The sequence below is a fragment of the Haliaeetus albicilla genome, chromosome 6, assembly GCF_947461875.1.
Source record: "Haliaeetus albicilla chromosome 6, bHalAlb1.1, whole genome shotgun sequence".
Lineage (NCBI taxonomy): Eukaryota > Metazoa > Chordata > Aves > Accipitriformes > Accipitridae > Haliaeetus > Haliaeetus albicilla.
The window spans coordinates 38854827-38870556 of NC_091488.1; the positions used below are offsets into that span (position 1 = coordinate 38854827).

At 41.2% G+C, this 15730-nt stretch overlaps 1 protein-coding gene across 20 annotated transcripts in view; it reads left to right on the top strand.

The window, feature by feature from the left end:
• Positions 1-13929, top strand: part of SENP7 (SUMO specific peptidase 7) — a 48441-nt gene extending 34512 nt beyond the window's left edge. For 19 of the 20 annotated variants that reach the window (XM_069785628.1, XM_069785620.1, XM_069785625.1 and 16 more), the window contains 7 exons: positions 1067-1159; positions 2001-2212; positions 2642-2694; positions 3029-3066; positions 3301-3369; positions 6121-6271; positions 11588-13929. In XM_069785628.1, coding sequence (XP_069641729.1) covers positions 1067-1159; positions 2001-2212; positions 2642-2694; positions 3029-3066; positions 3301-3369; positions 6121-6271; positions 11588-11725 — 754 coding nt within the window. In that variant the 3' untranslated portion in view covers positions 11726-13929. The other variant, XM_069785619.1, reaches the window with a different exon arrangement.
• The last annotated feature ends 1801 nt before the right edge of the window (positions 13930-15730 follow it).

A 15730-nucleotide genomic window follows, 5' to 3' on the forward strand; every position in this document is an offset into this window, starting at 1 on the left:
TGTTTGTTTCTGTGGGAACAGTGGAAAAGAGGGCTCTGTACTGTTGTAAATGAAATTAATCTCAACTGATGTAGCTATTTAACTTAAAGACCCTTTGCTTACCTTTCTTCACACTGCTTAGGCAGTAGATTGAGAAAGCTCCTTCTGTAGGTGCTTTCCCAGGTTGCAAACGTGTTCCCCTTTTAAGTTCCCAGTGCTTCTAGAGTCATGGAGCAGAGGAAGTTTGCAGCAAGTCTTCACTTACTGCTGGCCCATGCACAGTCCCACAGCAGCCTGCTTTTCATTCCTCACTCTTTTTCTCCTGTTCCTCCTACACTGAAGTTTGTTTCTTCATCACAGATCAGGATGGAATCAGAATGGTAATAGGGATGTCTCCTAGTAGAGTGAATTTTGCTTTCAGATCATATTGGAGCAAAGTTCTATGAACTGTGGGTTTCTATTTCAGCTTGTGCAAACTAAGAAAGTTGAAAATCTAAATTTAGGTTTCTATCCAAATTTTTCTTCTTTACCTAGTATCCTGTCCTCATGCTTTATGTCTGTAGGACCGGAAACGAAATGTGCTCCAGCATTTAAAGCTCAGGACTGGAGGGAATCTGTTTCAGTTCTGGCTTTGCTAGAGGTGTGTTGCATGACCCTATCTGTGCAAGGCATTTTGCTTTTTCCTTCAAAAGATAAGGCTGTTTAGACAGACCTTCAAAAGTGGTACTGTGAAGTTTAATTTCATGGATGTTTGTAAATTGCTATAGATCTGGTTTTACACTGGTGTTTAGATGAGATTTTTGCATTTAGTGTAGTAAGTAATAATTACTGGATAAATAACTGCAAGAAATCCTTTCAAATCTATGGATGATTTTTGCCGCAAGAGTTTAAGATGGTTCGGAAATGGCTCGTTAGTCACTTGGGCTTAATGGTGTGCTTATTATTTTTCTTGTCTCTGTTGGGGAAGTTTCAAGAGTAAATGAAAAACCCATTGAGGGATTGGGAAGATGTAGGAGTACTAATCCCTATACCTTGCTTTAACTAAAAAGAACAAATCTGAACAACGTTTGTCATTTGGTTTCTGCAGAGCAGCACAGAGAAGACACAGAAGAGTAAGAACGTGGACTCGTCATATAAACATCTTCAGTAAAGATTATATCTTTGTGCCTGTGAATGAGGAGTAAGTCTATGTGTTTTAGACACCCTTTCTGATATTTAAAATGTAAATGTTTGAATGTTGTGGTGATAAGATTTATGGCTGTAATCTGGGATCATTGGAAATGAACACGTTAGATTTTGAAGAAGTAACAGGTGTGGAATGAATTATTTTGAAGTCTCTTCAAAAGTTAAACTTCTTATTTAGTTGTCTTCTGTAAACTTTTCATCTTTGTTTTTTGTTTTACTGAAAATTGCTTTTATGTATTTTTCAAAGTAATTTGTGTGTCATTGTGATGATTCCTGTGCCCTTAAGTACACATTGTGTTAATGGATCAGGAGTAGTACTTCATGGTCTGTGCCTTTGGCCTGGTTGAATAACTGACCTGCACATGGAAACTCCAGTAAAACTGAATAGTCATTGAGAGTTACGTATGCAAAACAACTGCTGAAAGAGATGAGGCTAGAGGCATGCCATACCTTCAGCTATATTCCAAACTGGGATCACCATCACAGATTATTTTATTACTTTTTTTCCTTTTTTTTTTTTTTTTTTTTTTTTTTTTTTTTTTTTTTTTTTACAGTGTGGGATGGGTGATGAGACACTTATAAATTGCTGTGGTGGGTTTGTTGGGGTTTTTTTAAAGGAATTGATACTTATTTTTGCTGTTATGCCACAAGGCAAAGTAAAAAACAAGTGAGAAGATTAGTATGAGATGCCATGAAAGAACATGGCAACGATGGTTGTGTGTCATGGAACAGTTGTCCATGAGCTCTCGATGTTATAAAAACTTTTCATATCCTTTTCAGAACCAAATGTTATACAGTTTTGACGTTTTTTCCCCCCTCTCCCCACTGCTGGGCAGGTCTCATTGGTACATTGCAGTTATCTGTTTTCCTTGGTTAGAAGAAGCTGTGTATGAGGAGTGTCCCCATCAGAATTCATTGCATCACCAGCCTCAACAGTCTCCACTTCGATCAGAGAGTGAGAACAGTAGAACTGATTCAGTGTTGGCCTTTCCTGGTAACTGCAAGGATGAAGAAGAAATGGATGCTAACAGAAGTTTATTCTCAAAAGGTAGGTAATGTAGAAGAAAACTATGTCAAGCCATATACAGTTCTAATAGTGTCTTAATTCTTGAATGAGGGGTATGATGTCTTAAAAAGTATCTTTCACATCAAGATTGATGTAATACGTTTTTGTATTATCATGCATAGCAAGGACTGCACTGCATTCTTGTCTGCAACTCTGGAAAATACTGTAAGGGACATGTAAAATCAGTGCCTCAGACCCCATCATGAGTGGAAAGTTCTTAGATTTCAGTAAGAATTTTATCAGGAAGGAAGGCCCTCGGTAACTGCTATTTGCATATTCAGAAAGGAATCAAAATTAGTTTATACTTCACTGTCGTATTTTGAATACTAATAATAGTGAATTTGAAAATGAAAATATTTCAGTTAGGAAATACTTTCTTAAGACATTTAAAAGTTTGTTCTTTTGTACTAGGTGGCAATGAAATTGCTGCTTCTGCTTCAGTTCTGGATTCAGGTATTTCTAAAGTAAGTGCCTTTTTGTACTGACAGAGGAAACGTGTTACTCTCTTTCTGAAGGCTCTGAGACTTGACCAAGGGATTTTGCATCATCTTTTTTGCAGTAGCTGTCGATGTTTTGTGGCCCGGAGCATGTGCAAGGCATTTTGAATTAGCCTGAAGTCCTCCTTTGCCTACCTATGTTGCCTGTGCTATGCTTTCACGTGTTTTTAAAAATTACTTATCAGTCTCTCCCTTTCTTAAGTGGGAGCCTCTCTGGCTTTACCTTTAAATCTGTGAAGACATTTGAGTTTATAATTGTTGTAGTTTCTTTTAAGGTTATTTTTATTTTCTCTTCTCCTAGATCTCCCTAAGTAATTCCAAAAGGCAGATTTGTAAAAGGTATGTTTCTGTTTTCATACTAATATTGTATCATTAAATTATATTAAGAAATTCTGCAGTAATTCAGTTATTTGTCATAAAGCCACAGCTGTAGGGACTTGTCCATTTTTTTTCCCCCACGTTTGTTCAGATATCGGTGCTGTTGTTAAGCTGTATTCAAACAAAATATTTGCTTCAGTAGTGTTGTTAATGAAAGACTACAATGATTTTTTTGTTTGTTTTTGTTGTGTACAGGCCTTGTATACTCATCTTAGATTCTTTGAAAGCTGGTTCTGTGCAGAAAACAGTTCAGGTTTTGAGAGAGTAAGTAACTACAGTTTCTATTTACTAGCAAGAGATGCTGGTCATATTTCTATGTTCAAAATGTTTTCTCTGTAAAGATGTACATTTCTAACGCTGAAGAAAAATCCATAAAGAGTCACAACAAAGAAGATTGTAATTGCAATACAGAGGCTTGTGTGAAAAGCTTGTCTTTGTTCTACAGCCCAGATATAATGCAAAAATTGTAAAGTGGACAGTCTTTTTGTAATTGGAAAAAAAACCCAAAACCAAACAGGGCAGGGGAGTATGCCCTCCAGTTCAGCAATGGAGGGTGTTTTTAAGGGTAGAAAAAGAGATTCTTTAAAATCAATACTTCAAAATGTAAATGATTAATTTTCCAAAGGGCTGATCTTCGTTTTTTTGATGGAGCTTACAGAATTATGGTGTTAAATCCGCTCCTACCTATGTGCAAAGAAGTAGAAACGAGACTGAAGCTGTCTAAAAGCTTGATGTGTCACTGTAGTTATATCAGAATGGTATTATTTGTTTTGAAAAGTGAGCGTAAAAATATATTCAGTCTTTTATGTGATAAGTATGTAAGTATTAGAAGAATGTCTTCAAACTTTTCAGTACATGCTCCTAATGACTTTAACATCTATCAACAATTTTTGAAAAAGTTGCTAATATTAAATATTTGAGGCTAAACAGAATTGTTCTTTTTATTCTCTGTTGTATTCACTTCACTGAAAGGAACAAAAATCTGTAAACCAAATAGTCCCTCTTTCTTGTAAAAGTAAATTCTTCAAAATACTATGTGAGAATTAGACGAGAATAAAAAATTTTTGCGAAACCACCTTTTCCCTAAATAGAGAGGCCTCCCCACCATGTGTGTCTTGGGAGAAAGAATGAAATAGCAAATATTTTTTTTATTTTTTATTTTTAAATCTTTGTGGGATGTATTAACTTAGTGCTCTGTGTTTTGAGCTACTCCTGGGGTTAAAATTCCAGAGAGAGAGGTTTCCTGGAGTTCAGAGAGATGTCATGAAAAGTGTCCTGCTTTCTTCCCAGTAGCTGGTACGGTGCTATGTTTTGAGTTCAGTATGCGAAGAATGTTGATAACACTGATGTTTTCAGTTGTTGCTCAGTAGTGTTTAGTCTAAAGTCAAGGATTTTTCAGCTTCTCATGCCCAGCCAGCGAGAAAGCTGGAGGGGCACAAGAAGTTGGCACAGGACACAGCCAGGGCACCTGACCCAAACTGGCCAACAGGGTATTCCATACCATGGGATGTCACATCCAGTATAAGAACTGGCGGGAGTGGGGGCAGGGTATCGCTGCTCGGGGACTAACCGGGTGTCAGTTGGCGAGTAGTGAGCAATTGCACCGTGCATCATTTGTACATTCCAATCCTTTTATTATTACTGTTGTCATTTTATTAGTGTTATCATTATTGTTATTAGTTTCTTCTTTTCTGTTCTATTAAACCATTCTTATCTCAACCCACGAGTTTTACTTCTTTTCCTGATTTTCTCCCCCATCCCACTGGGTGGGGGGGGAAATGAGTGAGCGGCTGCATGGTGCTTAGTTGCTGGCTGAGGTTAAACCACGATAAAAAGTCAAAAAACAAAGGGCTGATTTATGGAGTTGTGAGACCAGGGAAGTTTGGGAAACAGACATCTTATTCCTTCAATTTGCAGTTACACCCTGAAAGTGGAAGTTTAAGGAAACTGATGCAGGGGTACCGTGACCTCTTCTTTCCTTGAGTTGATTTTTGTTGTGTTTTGGACAGAGGTCAGGTTTGAACAAATTAATTATAAAGTCTACAGTCATAGGTTCTTGCAGTTTCTAGGGAATGTGCTTCAATGAACTGTCTTCATCTTTGAATTGTTTCATGTTTGCCTTCTTTTCACAGTTACCATTTTCCCCAAAAGCTGTTTTGCGTGTTTTATATGTATTTTTATTCTCAGAAATGCAAGAACTTGGGGCTTTTAGAAATCAAACACAAGGTCTGACTTAATGTATATATTTTTTTTATTCCATAAAGACAGACCTTATGTAGCCCTAAGCCTTTGCAACTCTGATGAAAGTCAGCAGAAAAGTATAGGGAGCTGTTGCCTTTGAAAATCGGACTGTTATGCTTTCAGTCTCATCTTCAAAATTAGTGCCCAGCACAGAATGTAGCGTCAGTGTGTTGCTACTGAAACACAAGAGCAGTGGAAAAGCCTGATAATAAATAAGTTGTAATCATTAAAGAAGTGATCCCTTAACATTTTTAACAAGTCATTATATACCTTGTACTCTAGTAGGTGGCAAGGGTTATATTGGTGCAGTTGTAACTGAAGTTGTTTGTAAGGTGAATGCTAAGGTTTTTTTAATGGTTTGTTTAGGTTAAAAAACCACTACTGGCCTCTGAGGATGAATCCAGGAGAAATCTGTGTGATAGCCAAGAAACATTACTTGAGTTCTTCCTTTAGATAAGGTTTAAAAATGTCCTGGCATCATAATAGCTTGAAGAAACTCAGCACAAATAACCGTTTTTAAATAATGTCATGCATCTTTCTGTTTTGTATATTGCATGTTATGTGGGAGAGATGCCCCTGAGTGTGAGAGAATATTGGATAGTGAAAACTGTGTTCTTCCTCATATGAATTTCTTTGACAGATTCTGTGAAAGAAATTGGTTAAAGCTATTTAAACTTTTTGGTCGGCTCCAGAACAATATTGAATAGTATACCAAAATGCATTGAGCTTGGGAGTTATTTCTCAAGTATTTAATCTGTTTGCCTTCTTTTGTAGGTACCTTGAAGTGGAATGGGAAGCTAAACGAAAAACGCATCGAGAATTCAATAAATCAACAATGATTGACCTGTGTCCCAGAGTGCCTAAACAAGATAACAGCAGCGATTGTGGAGTCTATTTGCTGCAATATGTGGAAAGCTTCTTCCAGGTACAAATAGAAACTACTTTCCCCTTTCCCCAAAATTACCTTAACCCCAAAAAAAACTATTTCTGAGGGAAATAGCCAGACACAAAAGTCTGTGATGCTCAGCCTCAAAAGTGTCAAAGCCATTTGAGGAAGAAGAGATAAAACCCATTCTTGAAGTAGTGGCAGGGGTCTCTGCATCTGGAGCACAGACAGTTTCTCATCCATGTTTGTTGGCAAATATTTCTGACCTTGTAGTTTAATGTTGCTTTTACATTGACACATTCAATATCCCTAACTATTTGGATGTATTTGGAGTCTATTTAGTTTACACATTTCTGGCCTACAGATGTTACAAAGGCATCTTTTCTGTGCATCACTTCTTGTAGCCTTTAAAACTTTGGTCAGCTTGTGCATTGGCCTTTTGACTGGCTCTGCAAGCAGCAGCTTCTGCAGAAAGAGGAAGGGGGCAATCCTTGAAAGTGTATGCACAGAGCTAAGGGAGCCTCTCTTTCCTGTTTAGCACATGCCTTTAAATATCTGCAGATGCTGGGCTTCAGGCACTGTCTTTTAGGGTGTTCCCAACTCTTTTTCCCCCTGATCAGTGCAGTGCCCTCTTGCTCTGTCCTTTGAATGGCTGTACTTGTTTGATGCTTATACATGTGGTCCGTGTTCTCTTGATGAGAGTCCTGTGCATGGAAAGCCTTGTGTGGGGCTGTCGTGGTTTAAGCCCAGCCTGTCTGTAACAAAGCACCACGCAGCCACTCGCTCACTGCCCGCCCCGGCCACAGTGTGATGAGGAGAAAATATAAAGGCAGTCTCGTGGGTCGAGATAAGGACAGGGAGGGATTACTCACCACTTATGGTCATGGGCAAAAGACAAGCTCAACTTGAGGAATAAACAAAATCAATTTCATTTGTTACCAATCAAATCAAAACAAGGATATTAGGAAGTAAACCCAAACCTTAGAACACCTTCCCTCAACCCCTCCCTCCTTCCCGGCCCAACTCCGCTCCCAGTTCTGCAGGGAATGGGGGTTGGGGTCAGCTCCCCACACCTTGTCTCTGCTGCTCCTTCCTCCTCAGGGGGAGGACTCCTCACCTGACCCCTGCTCCAGCGTGGGGTCCCTCCCATGGGAGACAATCCTCCATGAACTTCTCCAACGTGAGTCCTTTCTGCCGACTGCCGTTCCTCACAAACTCCCCTGGCATTGGTCCTTTCCATGGGCTGATCTTCAGTCACAAACTGCTCCAGCGTGGACTTTCCCATGGAGTCATGGCCATCTTCGGGAGCCTCCGCTCCACCGTTCCCCTCCATGGGCTGCGGGGGTACAGCCTGCCGTCCCACCACGGGCTGCAGGGGCATCCCTCCTCCGGTGCCCCTCCTCTCCCTCCTCCCTCACTGACCTCGGTACCTGCAGAGGGGTTCCCCTCACATTCCAATCCCCCTACTCACTACTGGTTCCCCTTCTTAAATGTTCTCCCAGAGGCGCTACCACTGTCACCGATTGGGTCGGCCTGGGCCAGAGGCAGGTCTGACTTGGAGCCAGGGCAGCTTCTAGCAGCTTCTCACATGAGCCACCCCTGTGGGCCCTCCCTCGCTACCAAAAAAACCCGTGCCACACAAACCCAGAACAGAGGCGTTGGGCAGTGGACAGGTTTTTTCTTCTGCAGTAGAACAGACTGCCATTCTGAAGTGCCTGTACGCTAATGCACACAGCGTGGGGCATAAATATGAGGAATTAGAGATCTGTGTGCAGTTGCAGGGCTATGATCTTGTTGAGATCACAGGGATGTAGTGGGATAGCTGAGGTGACTGGAGTGCTGTGATGGATGGATACAGGCTCTTTAGTATGGACAGGCTGGGAAGATGGGGAGGTAGTTGCCCTTAATGTGAGAGAGCACCTGGAATGCATGGAGCTCTGCCTAGGGTTGGATGAAGAGCCAAATGAGAGCTTATGGGTAGTGACTAAAGAGCAGACTAGTATGGGTGACATAGTAGTGGGCATCTGCTGTAGGCCACCTGATCAGGAAGAACAAGTGGATGAGGCCTTCTGCAGGCAGCTAGAAGCAGCCTCATCTTCACAGACCCTGGTCCCTGTGGGGGACTTTAACCACCTTGACATCTGCTGGAGGGACAATAGAGAAGGACATAAGCAATCCAGGAGGTTCCGGGAGAGCATCAATAACAGCTTCCTGACCCAAGTGATAGAGGAGCCAATGAGGAGAGGTGCTCTGCTGGACCACATACTCACAAGCAAGGAAGGTCTGGTTTGGGATGTAAAGGTCAAAGGCAGCCTTGGCTGCAGTGACCATAAGATGGTGGAGTTCAGGATCATGAGAGGAAGGAGCAGGGCAAAAAGCAAGATCATAAGCCTGGACTTTGGCCTCTTCAGGGATCTGCTTGGAAGAGTTCCATCCCTGTGGAGGGAAGAGGAGTCCAAGAAGACTGGTTGATGTTCAAGCAACACCACCTCCAAGCTAAAGAACAGTTCATCCAAACAAGCAGGAAGTCGAGCAAAGGTGCCAGGAGGCCTGCATGGATAGAGGAGCAGCTCCTGGCAAAACTCAAACATAAAAAGGAAGTATACAGAAGACAGAAGCAGGGACAAGTAACCTGGGAGGAATATAGAGACATTGCGCAAGCACGCAGAGACGTGATTCAGAAGGCCAAACCCAACTGGAGTTCAGTCTGGTAAGGGACGTCAAAGGCAATGAGAAGGTCTTCTATAATTATGTAAACAGCAAAAGGAAGACTAGGGAAGATGTGGACTGACCACTGAATGGGGCGGGGGCCCTGGTGACACAGAACATGGAAAAGGCTGAGCTTTTGAATGCCTTCTTCATCTCACTCTTTACTAATGAGACTGGCTTTCAGGAGTCCCAGGCCCTAGAGACTGGGGAAAAGACTGGAGCAAGGAAGACATACCCCTGCTGGAAGAGGATCAGGCTGGGGAATACTTAAACTAGAGATTCATAAGTCTGTGGGCCCTAGTGGGATGCTCCCATGAGTGCTGAGGGAGCTGGCTGATACAATTGTGAGACCACTCTTAGTCTTTGAACGATCATGGCAGTTGGGAGAGAACTGGAGGAAGGCAGGTGTCCCTCATCTTCAAAAAGGCAGATAGGAGAACCTGGGGAGCAACAGGCTGATCAGCCTCACCTCAATCCCTGTGAACGTGATGGAGCAACTAATCCTGGAAAACATTTCCAGACATGTGAAGGACAAGAAGGGGATTGAGAGTAGTCATCATGGATTCACAAGGGCAGGAGGAGTCATGCTTGACCAACCTGATAAGCTTCCATGATGAAATGACTGGCTTGGTAGATGAGGGCAGAGAAGTGGATATTGTCTACCTGGACTTCAGCAAGGCCTTTGACACTGTCCGCTGTAAGATCCTCATAGAGAAGCTCACGAAGTACGGGCTGGATGAGCAGACAGTGAGTTGGATTGAAAACTGGCTGACTGGATGGGTCCTGAGGCTGGTGATTAGTGGCAGGCAGTCTAGCTGGAGGCCAGTAATTAGCAGTGTACCCCAGGAGTCAACACTGGGCCTGGGCCTGTTTAACATCTTCATTAATGATCTGGGTGTCGGGGCAGAGTGCACCCTCAGCAAATTCACAGATGACACAAAACTGGGAGGAGTGGCTGATACGCCAGATGGTCATGCTGGTATCCAGAGGGACCTTGAGACACTGGAAAATGGGCTGATGGGAACCTCATGAAGTTCAACAAGAAGTGTAGAGTCCTGTGCCCAGGGAGTCACAACCTCAGGTACCAATATATGCTGGGGGTCGCCCAGCTGAAAAGAAGCTTTGCTGAATAGGACCTAAGGGTCCTGGTGGACACCAAGTTGAACATGAGCCAGCAGTGTGTCCTTGTGGCAAAGGCGGCTAGTAGTATCCTGGTCTATATTAGGAGGGATGTTGCCAGCAGTTCGAGGAGGGTGATCCTTCCCCTTTCCTCAGTGCTGTGTCCAGTTCTGGTTTCCCCTGTTAAAGAGAGAGAGGTGGCGCTATTGGAGCAAGTCCAGCAAAGGGTCACAAAGATGATTAAGGTACTGGCGCATCTCTCCTGTGAGAAAAAATTGAGAGAGCTCTGACTCTGAGAGAAGGCTCAGGGGGGATCCTATCAATGTGTACAAATACCTGAAGAGAGGATGCAAAATGGACAGCGCCTTCTCTTTTCAGTGGTGCCCAGTGACAGGACAAGAGGCAATGGATGCAAACTGAAACACAGGAGGTTCCCTCTGAACGTAAGGAAATGCTTTTTTTTTTTTTTTTTACTGTGAGGGTGGCCAAGTGCTGCTACAGTTTGCCAAGAGAGGTTGTGGAGTGTCCCTCCTTGGAGATATTCAAAAGCTGTCTGGACATGGTCCTGGCAACCAGCTCTAGGTGGCCCTGCTTGAGCGGGGGGGTTTGGACCAGGTGAACTCCAGAAGTTCCTTCAATCCTCAACCATTCTGTGATTCTATGATAGATGGATTGAGTTCTTGTGTAGGTGAAAGATGAAATTCTTTACCAGTGCTTTTGAACTGCCTATCCTCTAACAGTTGGGTCATGTTCTGCTTGCAGAAGCAAGGTGGTTGTAATTTGTCTTAAACATACCAGGGCTCATAGACCGCAAATCATGTGTTTTTTGCTTTTCTTTTTCAATTTATCATATACTACTTTATTCAAAGGAACGAGAGGTGAAATATAAGCATGGTAAAAACATTAAGAGGGAAAGAAGAAAAAAATTGACTTTGGCAAATCAGATGTGGTGGCGTGGTCTTACTGCCAAAGCTGCCAGCACCTCTCAGCCATTTCCGTTTGCTGTCCTATTTTGTTCTGAATTCTCCCCTTCTCATGTCCTGCTAAAACTGCTAGCAGTGTTCTTGCTGCTTTGTTGTCGTCTATCAGACAGACCAGCTCATGACGAAAAACCACATGCCTGAGGCACCAAAGCCTCAGCATGCTTAACTGCTGTATGCTTGATCTTTCCCTATAGTATGATCGTGTGTGTTTTGTGACCAAAGTGCATCTCTCCATTGTTAGATATCAAGAGTCTGTCTGATCATATCAAAATACATGGAATCTGCCTTGAATATGTTCTTATACTGATATATCTTAGAGAAGTGGTGATAACCTGTTTGGCGTTTACCATGAGTAGCATGTGGTAAGGGTACGTATGTATGTGATTATCATGGAGGAACTGGAATTTGATTCTGAAGCCTGTCACTGTCTCATGGAAACTTGTTTGTGCCTCCTTGGTCTCAGCAGTAATGGAAGGGTTTGAAATTCTTTTTGAAGGTTGCTTTAGAAAATTAATGCTGTAAATACTCCTTTTTCTGTTACCAGAATCCCATAGTTAACTTTGAACAGCCACTGAATCTGGAGAAGTGGTTCCCTCGTCAGCTCATCAGAAGCAAAAGAGAAGAAATTCGAGACCTGATCTTGCAACTGCACTTTCAACAGCATAGTGGCAGCAGCAGCTAATAAATCTAATAAGCCAGACCTGGCAAAGAACATTGCTGTATAAAGTAACTGGAACGCTGGTTAGCAGCATTTGGGCTCTTTCTGACTTGCAAGGAAGAAAAAAAAAAAAAACTACAAGAAGTATTTTGTTTGTTCAGTGTGTATTTATTTAAAGAATTTTTTTTGTTTGGGTTGTGTGGTCATAGGATGCAATTGTGGGGGGAAAGAAGAACGTTGTAGATAAGAGTGTAAATATTTAAGTTAAAGCTAATGCATATGGATTGCTAATTGATTTTTACTTGGAATATGAAAGCTGTGTTGCAGGTATGTGCCACAAGGATGTAAAAATATTTGCATCTTTTGGAGCCTGTTCTTTACAATTCTATATAAACATGGATGATGATGTAGGAGTCAGGCCTGAAGACAGGATTTTGGCCCTACTCTGTCCCCTTCAATTTTGCAGCTCATACAGATAGAATGAATACTATGTATTGTTTTAATTTAAGGATCTAATATTGATTCTCTTTAGAGATGTATTTTTTGTTTTGTTTCTGATTATATACAGAAGTAGTCTGCATGTGTCAAAAAATTCTGCCAAGATTTGAGGCTGCTGAGTGTTGATTTTTCTTTTTCATTTTTATTTTTTTCCCTCCCTAGCATTTTCGTCATAAAAATATACTTCCATGAGTGGAAGACATCTGCTTGAGAGTGACCTCTGAAATCTTTTAAAGTCAAGAGTGGATTTTTTTCCAAGTATTTTTTAATGAATTTTTTTTCTTTTCTGATTTTAGAAGAAATCTTGCTCTCAAAGTACATGCCAATACAATACACGTAGGCAGTATATTTTTAATTCTATTAGCCTTATTTTGGGGAGTTATTCCTGTGAATCTTATGGCATCTCTTGCATTAGGAAGGCAAGCAGGTTGTGCTTGAAAACATTTGTGACATTGAAAGCACCAGTCTCTGCAAGGGATTAAAAAAAAAGCTGGTCTTTGTTGTTGAATCCAGGATTGTGATAAACCCAAAAGTTTGAGGTGTTTTACTGAAAAAAAATAAGGCCACTTTCATTCAAAAAGGTCATTATGTTATATATAATATGTCTTTAAGATATGTAATTTACATATAAGACTAACAGGATTTATACCTTGCTCAGGAGAATTGGGTGAAGATGCCTGAATATTTGAGTGTTTGAACGCGGACTTGATTTGGTAAACTAGCACAAGTTTATCGTTGTCTTAATACATGCTTACGTAGTTTTTCCTCAAACAGTGGTCACATAAAACTTTAATAACATTTTGACATGTGCGCACTTTTTTCTGTAGTTACTGCATGATAGAAGATGACTGTTTTAAGAGGATGCTTTCTCCTGTTGCCCACTGTAAGTAAACTTGAGTGTCACTGCACCCTTCAGAAGGACCATGTGTCAGATAACCACCAAAACCACCTGTGTCATGAACGTATCTACAAAACTAGAGCTCTTAAAGCTGGAAGTAGGCTAAAGAGCTAAAATAAAAATTGAGGGCAACGCAAAGATGTGGACGTTTTTATGGCATCACAGAATTCTCAGGGTCCCTTCCCACAAGATAACTCTGAAACCTAGCATTTGGAAAATCCAGTTATTACTTCAGGTTCTGTACAGTCATCAAAAAAAACCCAAAACCCCCCAGCATTGTTTCTCAAACCAGGAAGCATGCTTTCTGGAGAAGAGAGGCAATTTTAAAACAAAATAACTTGCTGAGCGCAGTTACCTTTTGTATAGCTGTGAGCAGCCTAGTGCAATTACTGTATGGTTTTTGTCTTTGTTTCCACTTTAATTCTGTAGTTTGTCACTACCCCCCAACCAACATCTGTCTCCCTCATCCCAGAGTTTTTGTGGCTTTCATCACCTAAATCACGTCATCAGCATTACTTACAGGGATAATCTGTATAAGATAGATAAAATGCGGAAATGTGTGCCCTTTCTCTACACCTTTTAAATTTATGAATATTTTCAGTGTTCCCTTATGAAAAATAGTTTGGGCTTTTTCTTATGGTAAAGTTAGTTTTTATCATAAAATAATTTGTTGTTTTTTAGATTGACTGGTTTATAGATATTTAAAAGCAAAAGTCATGTATAAACTTTTCTAAATTGGTTTTATAACATTAAAGGATTGCCTTTGTAGATTTGTTAGATATGTGCTATGAGAATGCCAATACATTTGATATTAAAATTATCTCCAGAAGTTGCTGAATGTGATTGTTACTATTCTTTTCCCAGCTGCCACAAATAGCCAGTGAGCTAAGCAAGCATAAGATAGGCCATCTTACTGTTTTGAAGGTCTATACACAGTGTGTGTCTCTTAACCCAAACTTGTATCAAAGTGATTATTTGTTCTCTAGTCCATATAAAGACATGCAGTTAGTTCACAGCTTCTTCTGGCAAGCAAAGCTGCTTTTTGACTCAAGAGCCTTACAGTTGTTTTCTGTAGTTAGGCTAACGGTCTTGACAGCCTGAATGACTAGCCTGGGAAACGCCTGGGACCACCAGCTGCAACCCACCCCATTCCAGCCGTTTGCATTTAACGATCATGTGGTGAATGCTAGGAAGCGTCTGTGGAAAAAGTTACACTCCAGGTACCTTTGTGCTTCCTTTTTAGTTGCTAGCACTCCCGAAAGATAACTTTTAGCATACATACGGCACCAGACTGACTCAGGGACCTTTTTGCACTTCTCCTGCATCTCCACTTCCTGTATTAATTCCTGTTTAACTGAAATGGTGGAGTGGTATGATGCTTCAAAGCAAACCAATCTTTGTAAGGCTCTTTACCCTACACTGTCTAATTTTGGTTTCAAGGCAATTAACTGTACTCAAAGTGTTAACTGTAGCTATCGGTTTCTTTAAAAGAAACTGCTACATTCTGACTGTGTGGGACCAGAAACTGGCTTCCTTGAAGAAATCTGAGTCATGGACATCATTTAAAGTACTGTTGGCAAGGATGACACAAGAAACACAGTGGAAGAGAAATAACCTGTAGGAAGTAAATCTTCCAGGAAAAATACAAAACCCCCTCGTTTTCATCAAGAACTGGAGAATGGAATCATGAAACTGCAGTTGTGCTTTCTTTTTTAAAAGTGTCTGTGGACTGCTGTGTTTTTCATCTAGAATTGCAGGCATAGATTTACTGCATTCCATCTGTCCTTTTGTGGGACTTGCCTCCTAGAATTTGACCCTGAAATGAGCTTGCAGTACTCAGTAAGTACTACACCTTACAAAATAATAAAAACTTAAAAGCCACAGTAGTAACATTTTTATCTTTAATATGACAGGGAAGCAGAATATTGCATCTGGCACACCCCCCCCCCCCCCCCCCCCCCCCCAAGACTCTGGTTTCTAGATGAAAAAGCAGGAATTTTAGAATGAGACTTGAAAGGTCTCAGGATTAAAAAAGTTTCCATTAATGGTTGAATAAAACTAAGACCAACAACAATAATTCTGTCCAACCAAATTGAAGTTGGAAACACTGTTCGAAGATGAAGCACAGGCACTGGGATCATCTTTGACTGTTGAACAAGGTAAGAGATACTTACCTGATCAACAGTTCAGAAAAGGAGGGATGCTGAGAATAGGTTTACATTACATGGACAGAGTAGATAATGAAGTGTTAGATTAATTTGGTTGACCTCACTTCCTGATTTTTCTGCTCCGAATACTTTACTACATGATGGAAGAGGTGACGGTATGACAGGCTGTGGTGGGCTAAATTTGCTCAGCTGGAAGGTTAAACTGCCTCAGACCTTGCTTATTCCTGGGAGACGGCTCACCAGAGCTCTCTTCAGGAGCACAAGCAAAAAGTGCTAACGGTGAAATGCTTGGCAACAGCAACCACAGAAACGGAACAAGTGAAAAGGCTTTGCCTAACCTAATTGTCTCAGCTAAACTGATTGGGAATTTTGTTGGTGAATCCTGTCAAATGCCATAAAGTCAGTTGGTATAGTCCAGTCACAGGAGACAATTATAATCTCGGAATTAAGCCGCGTGAGCTTGGA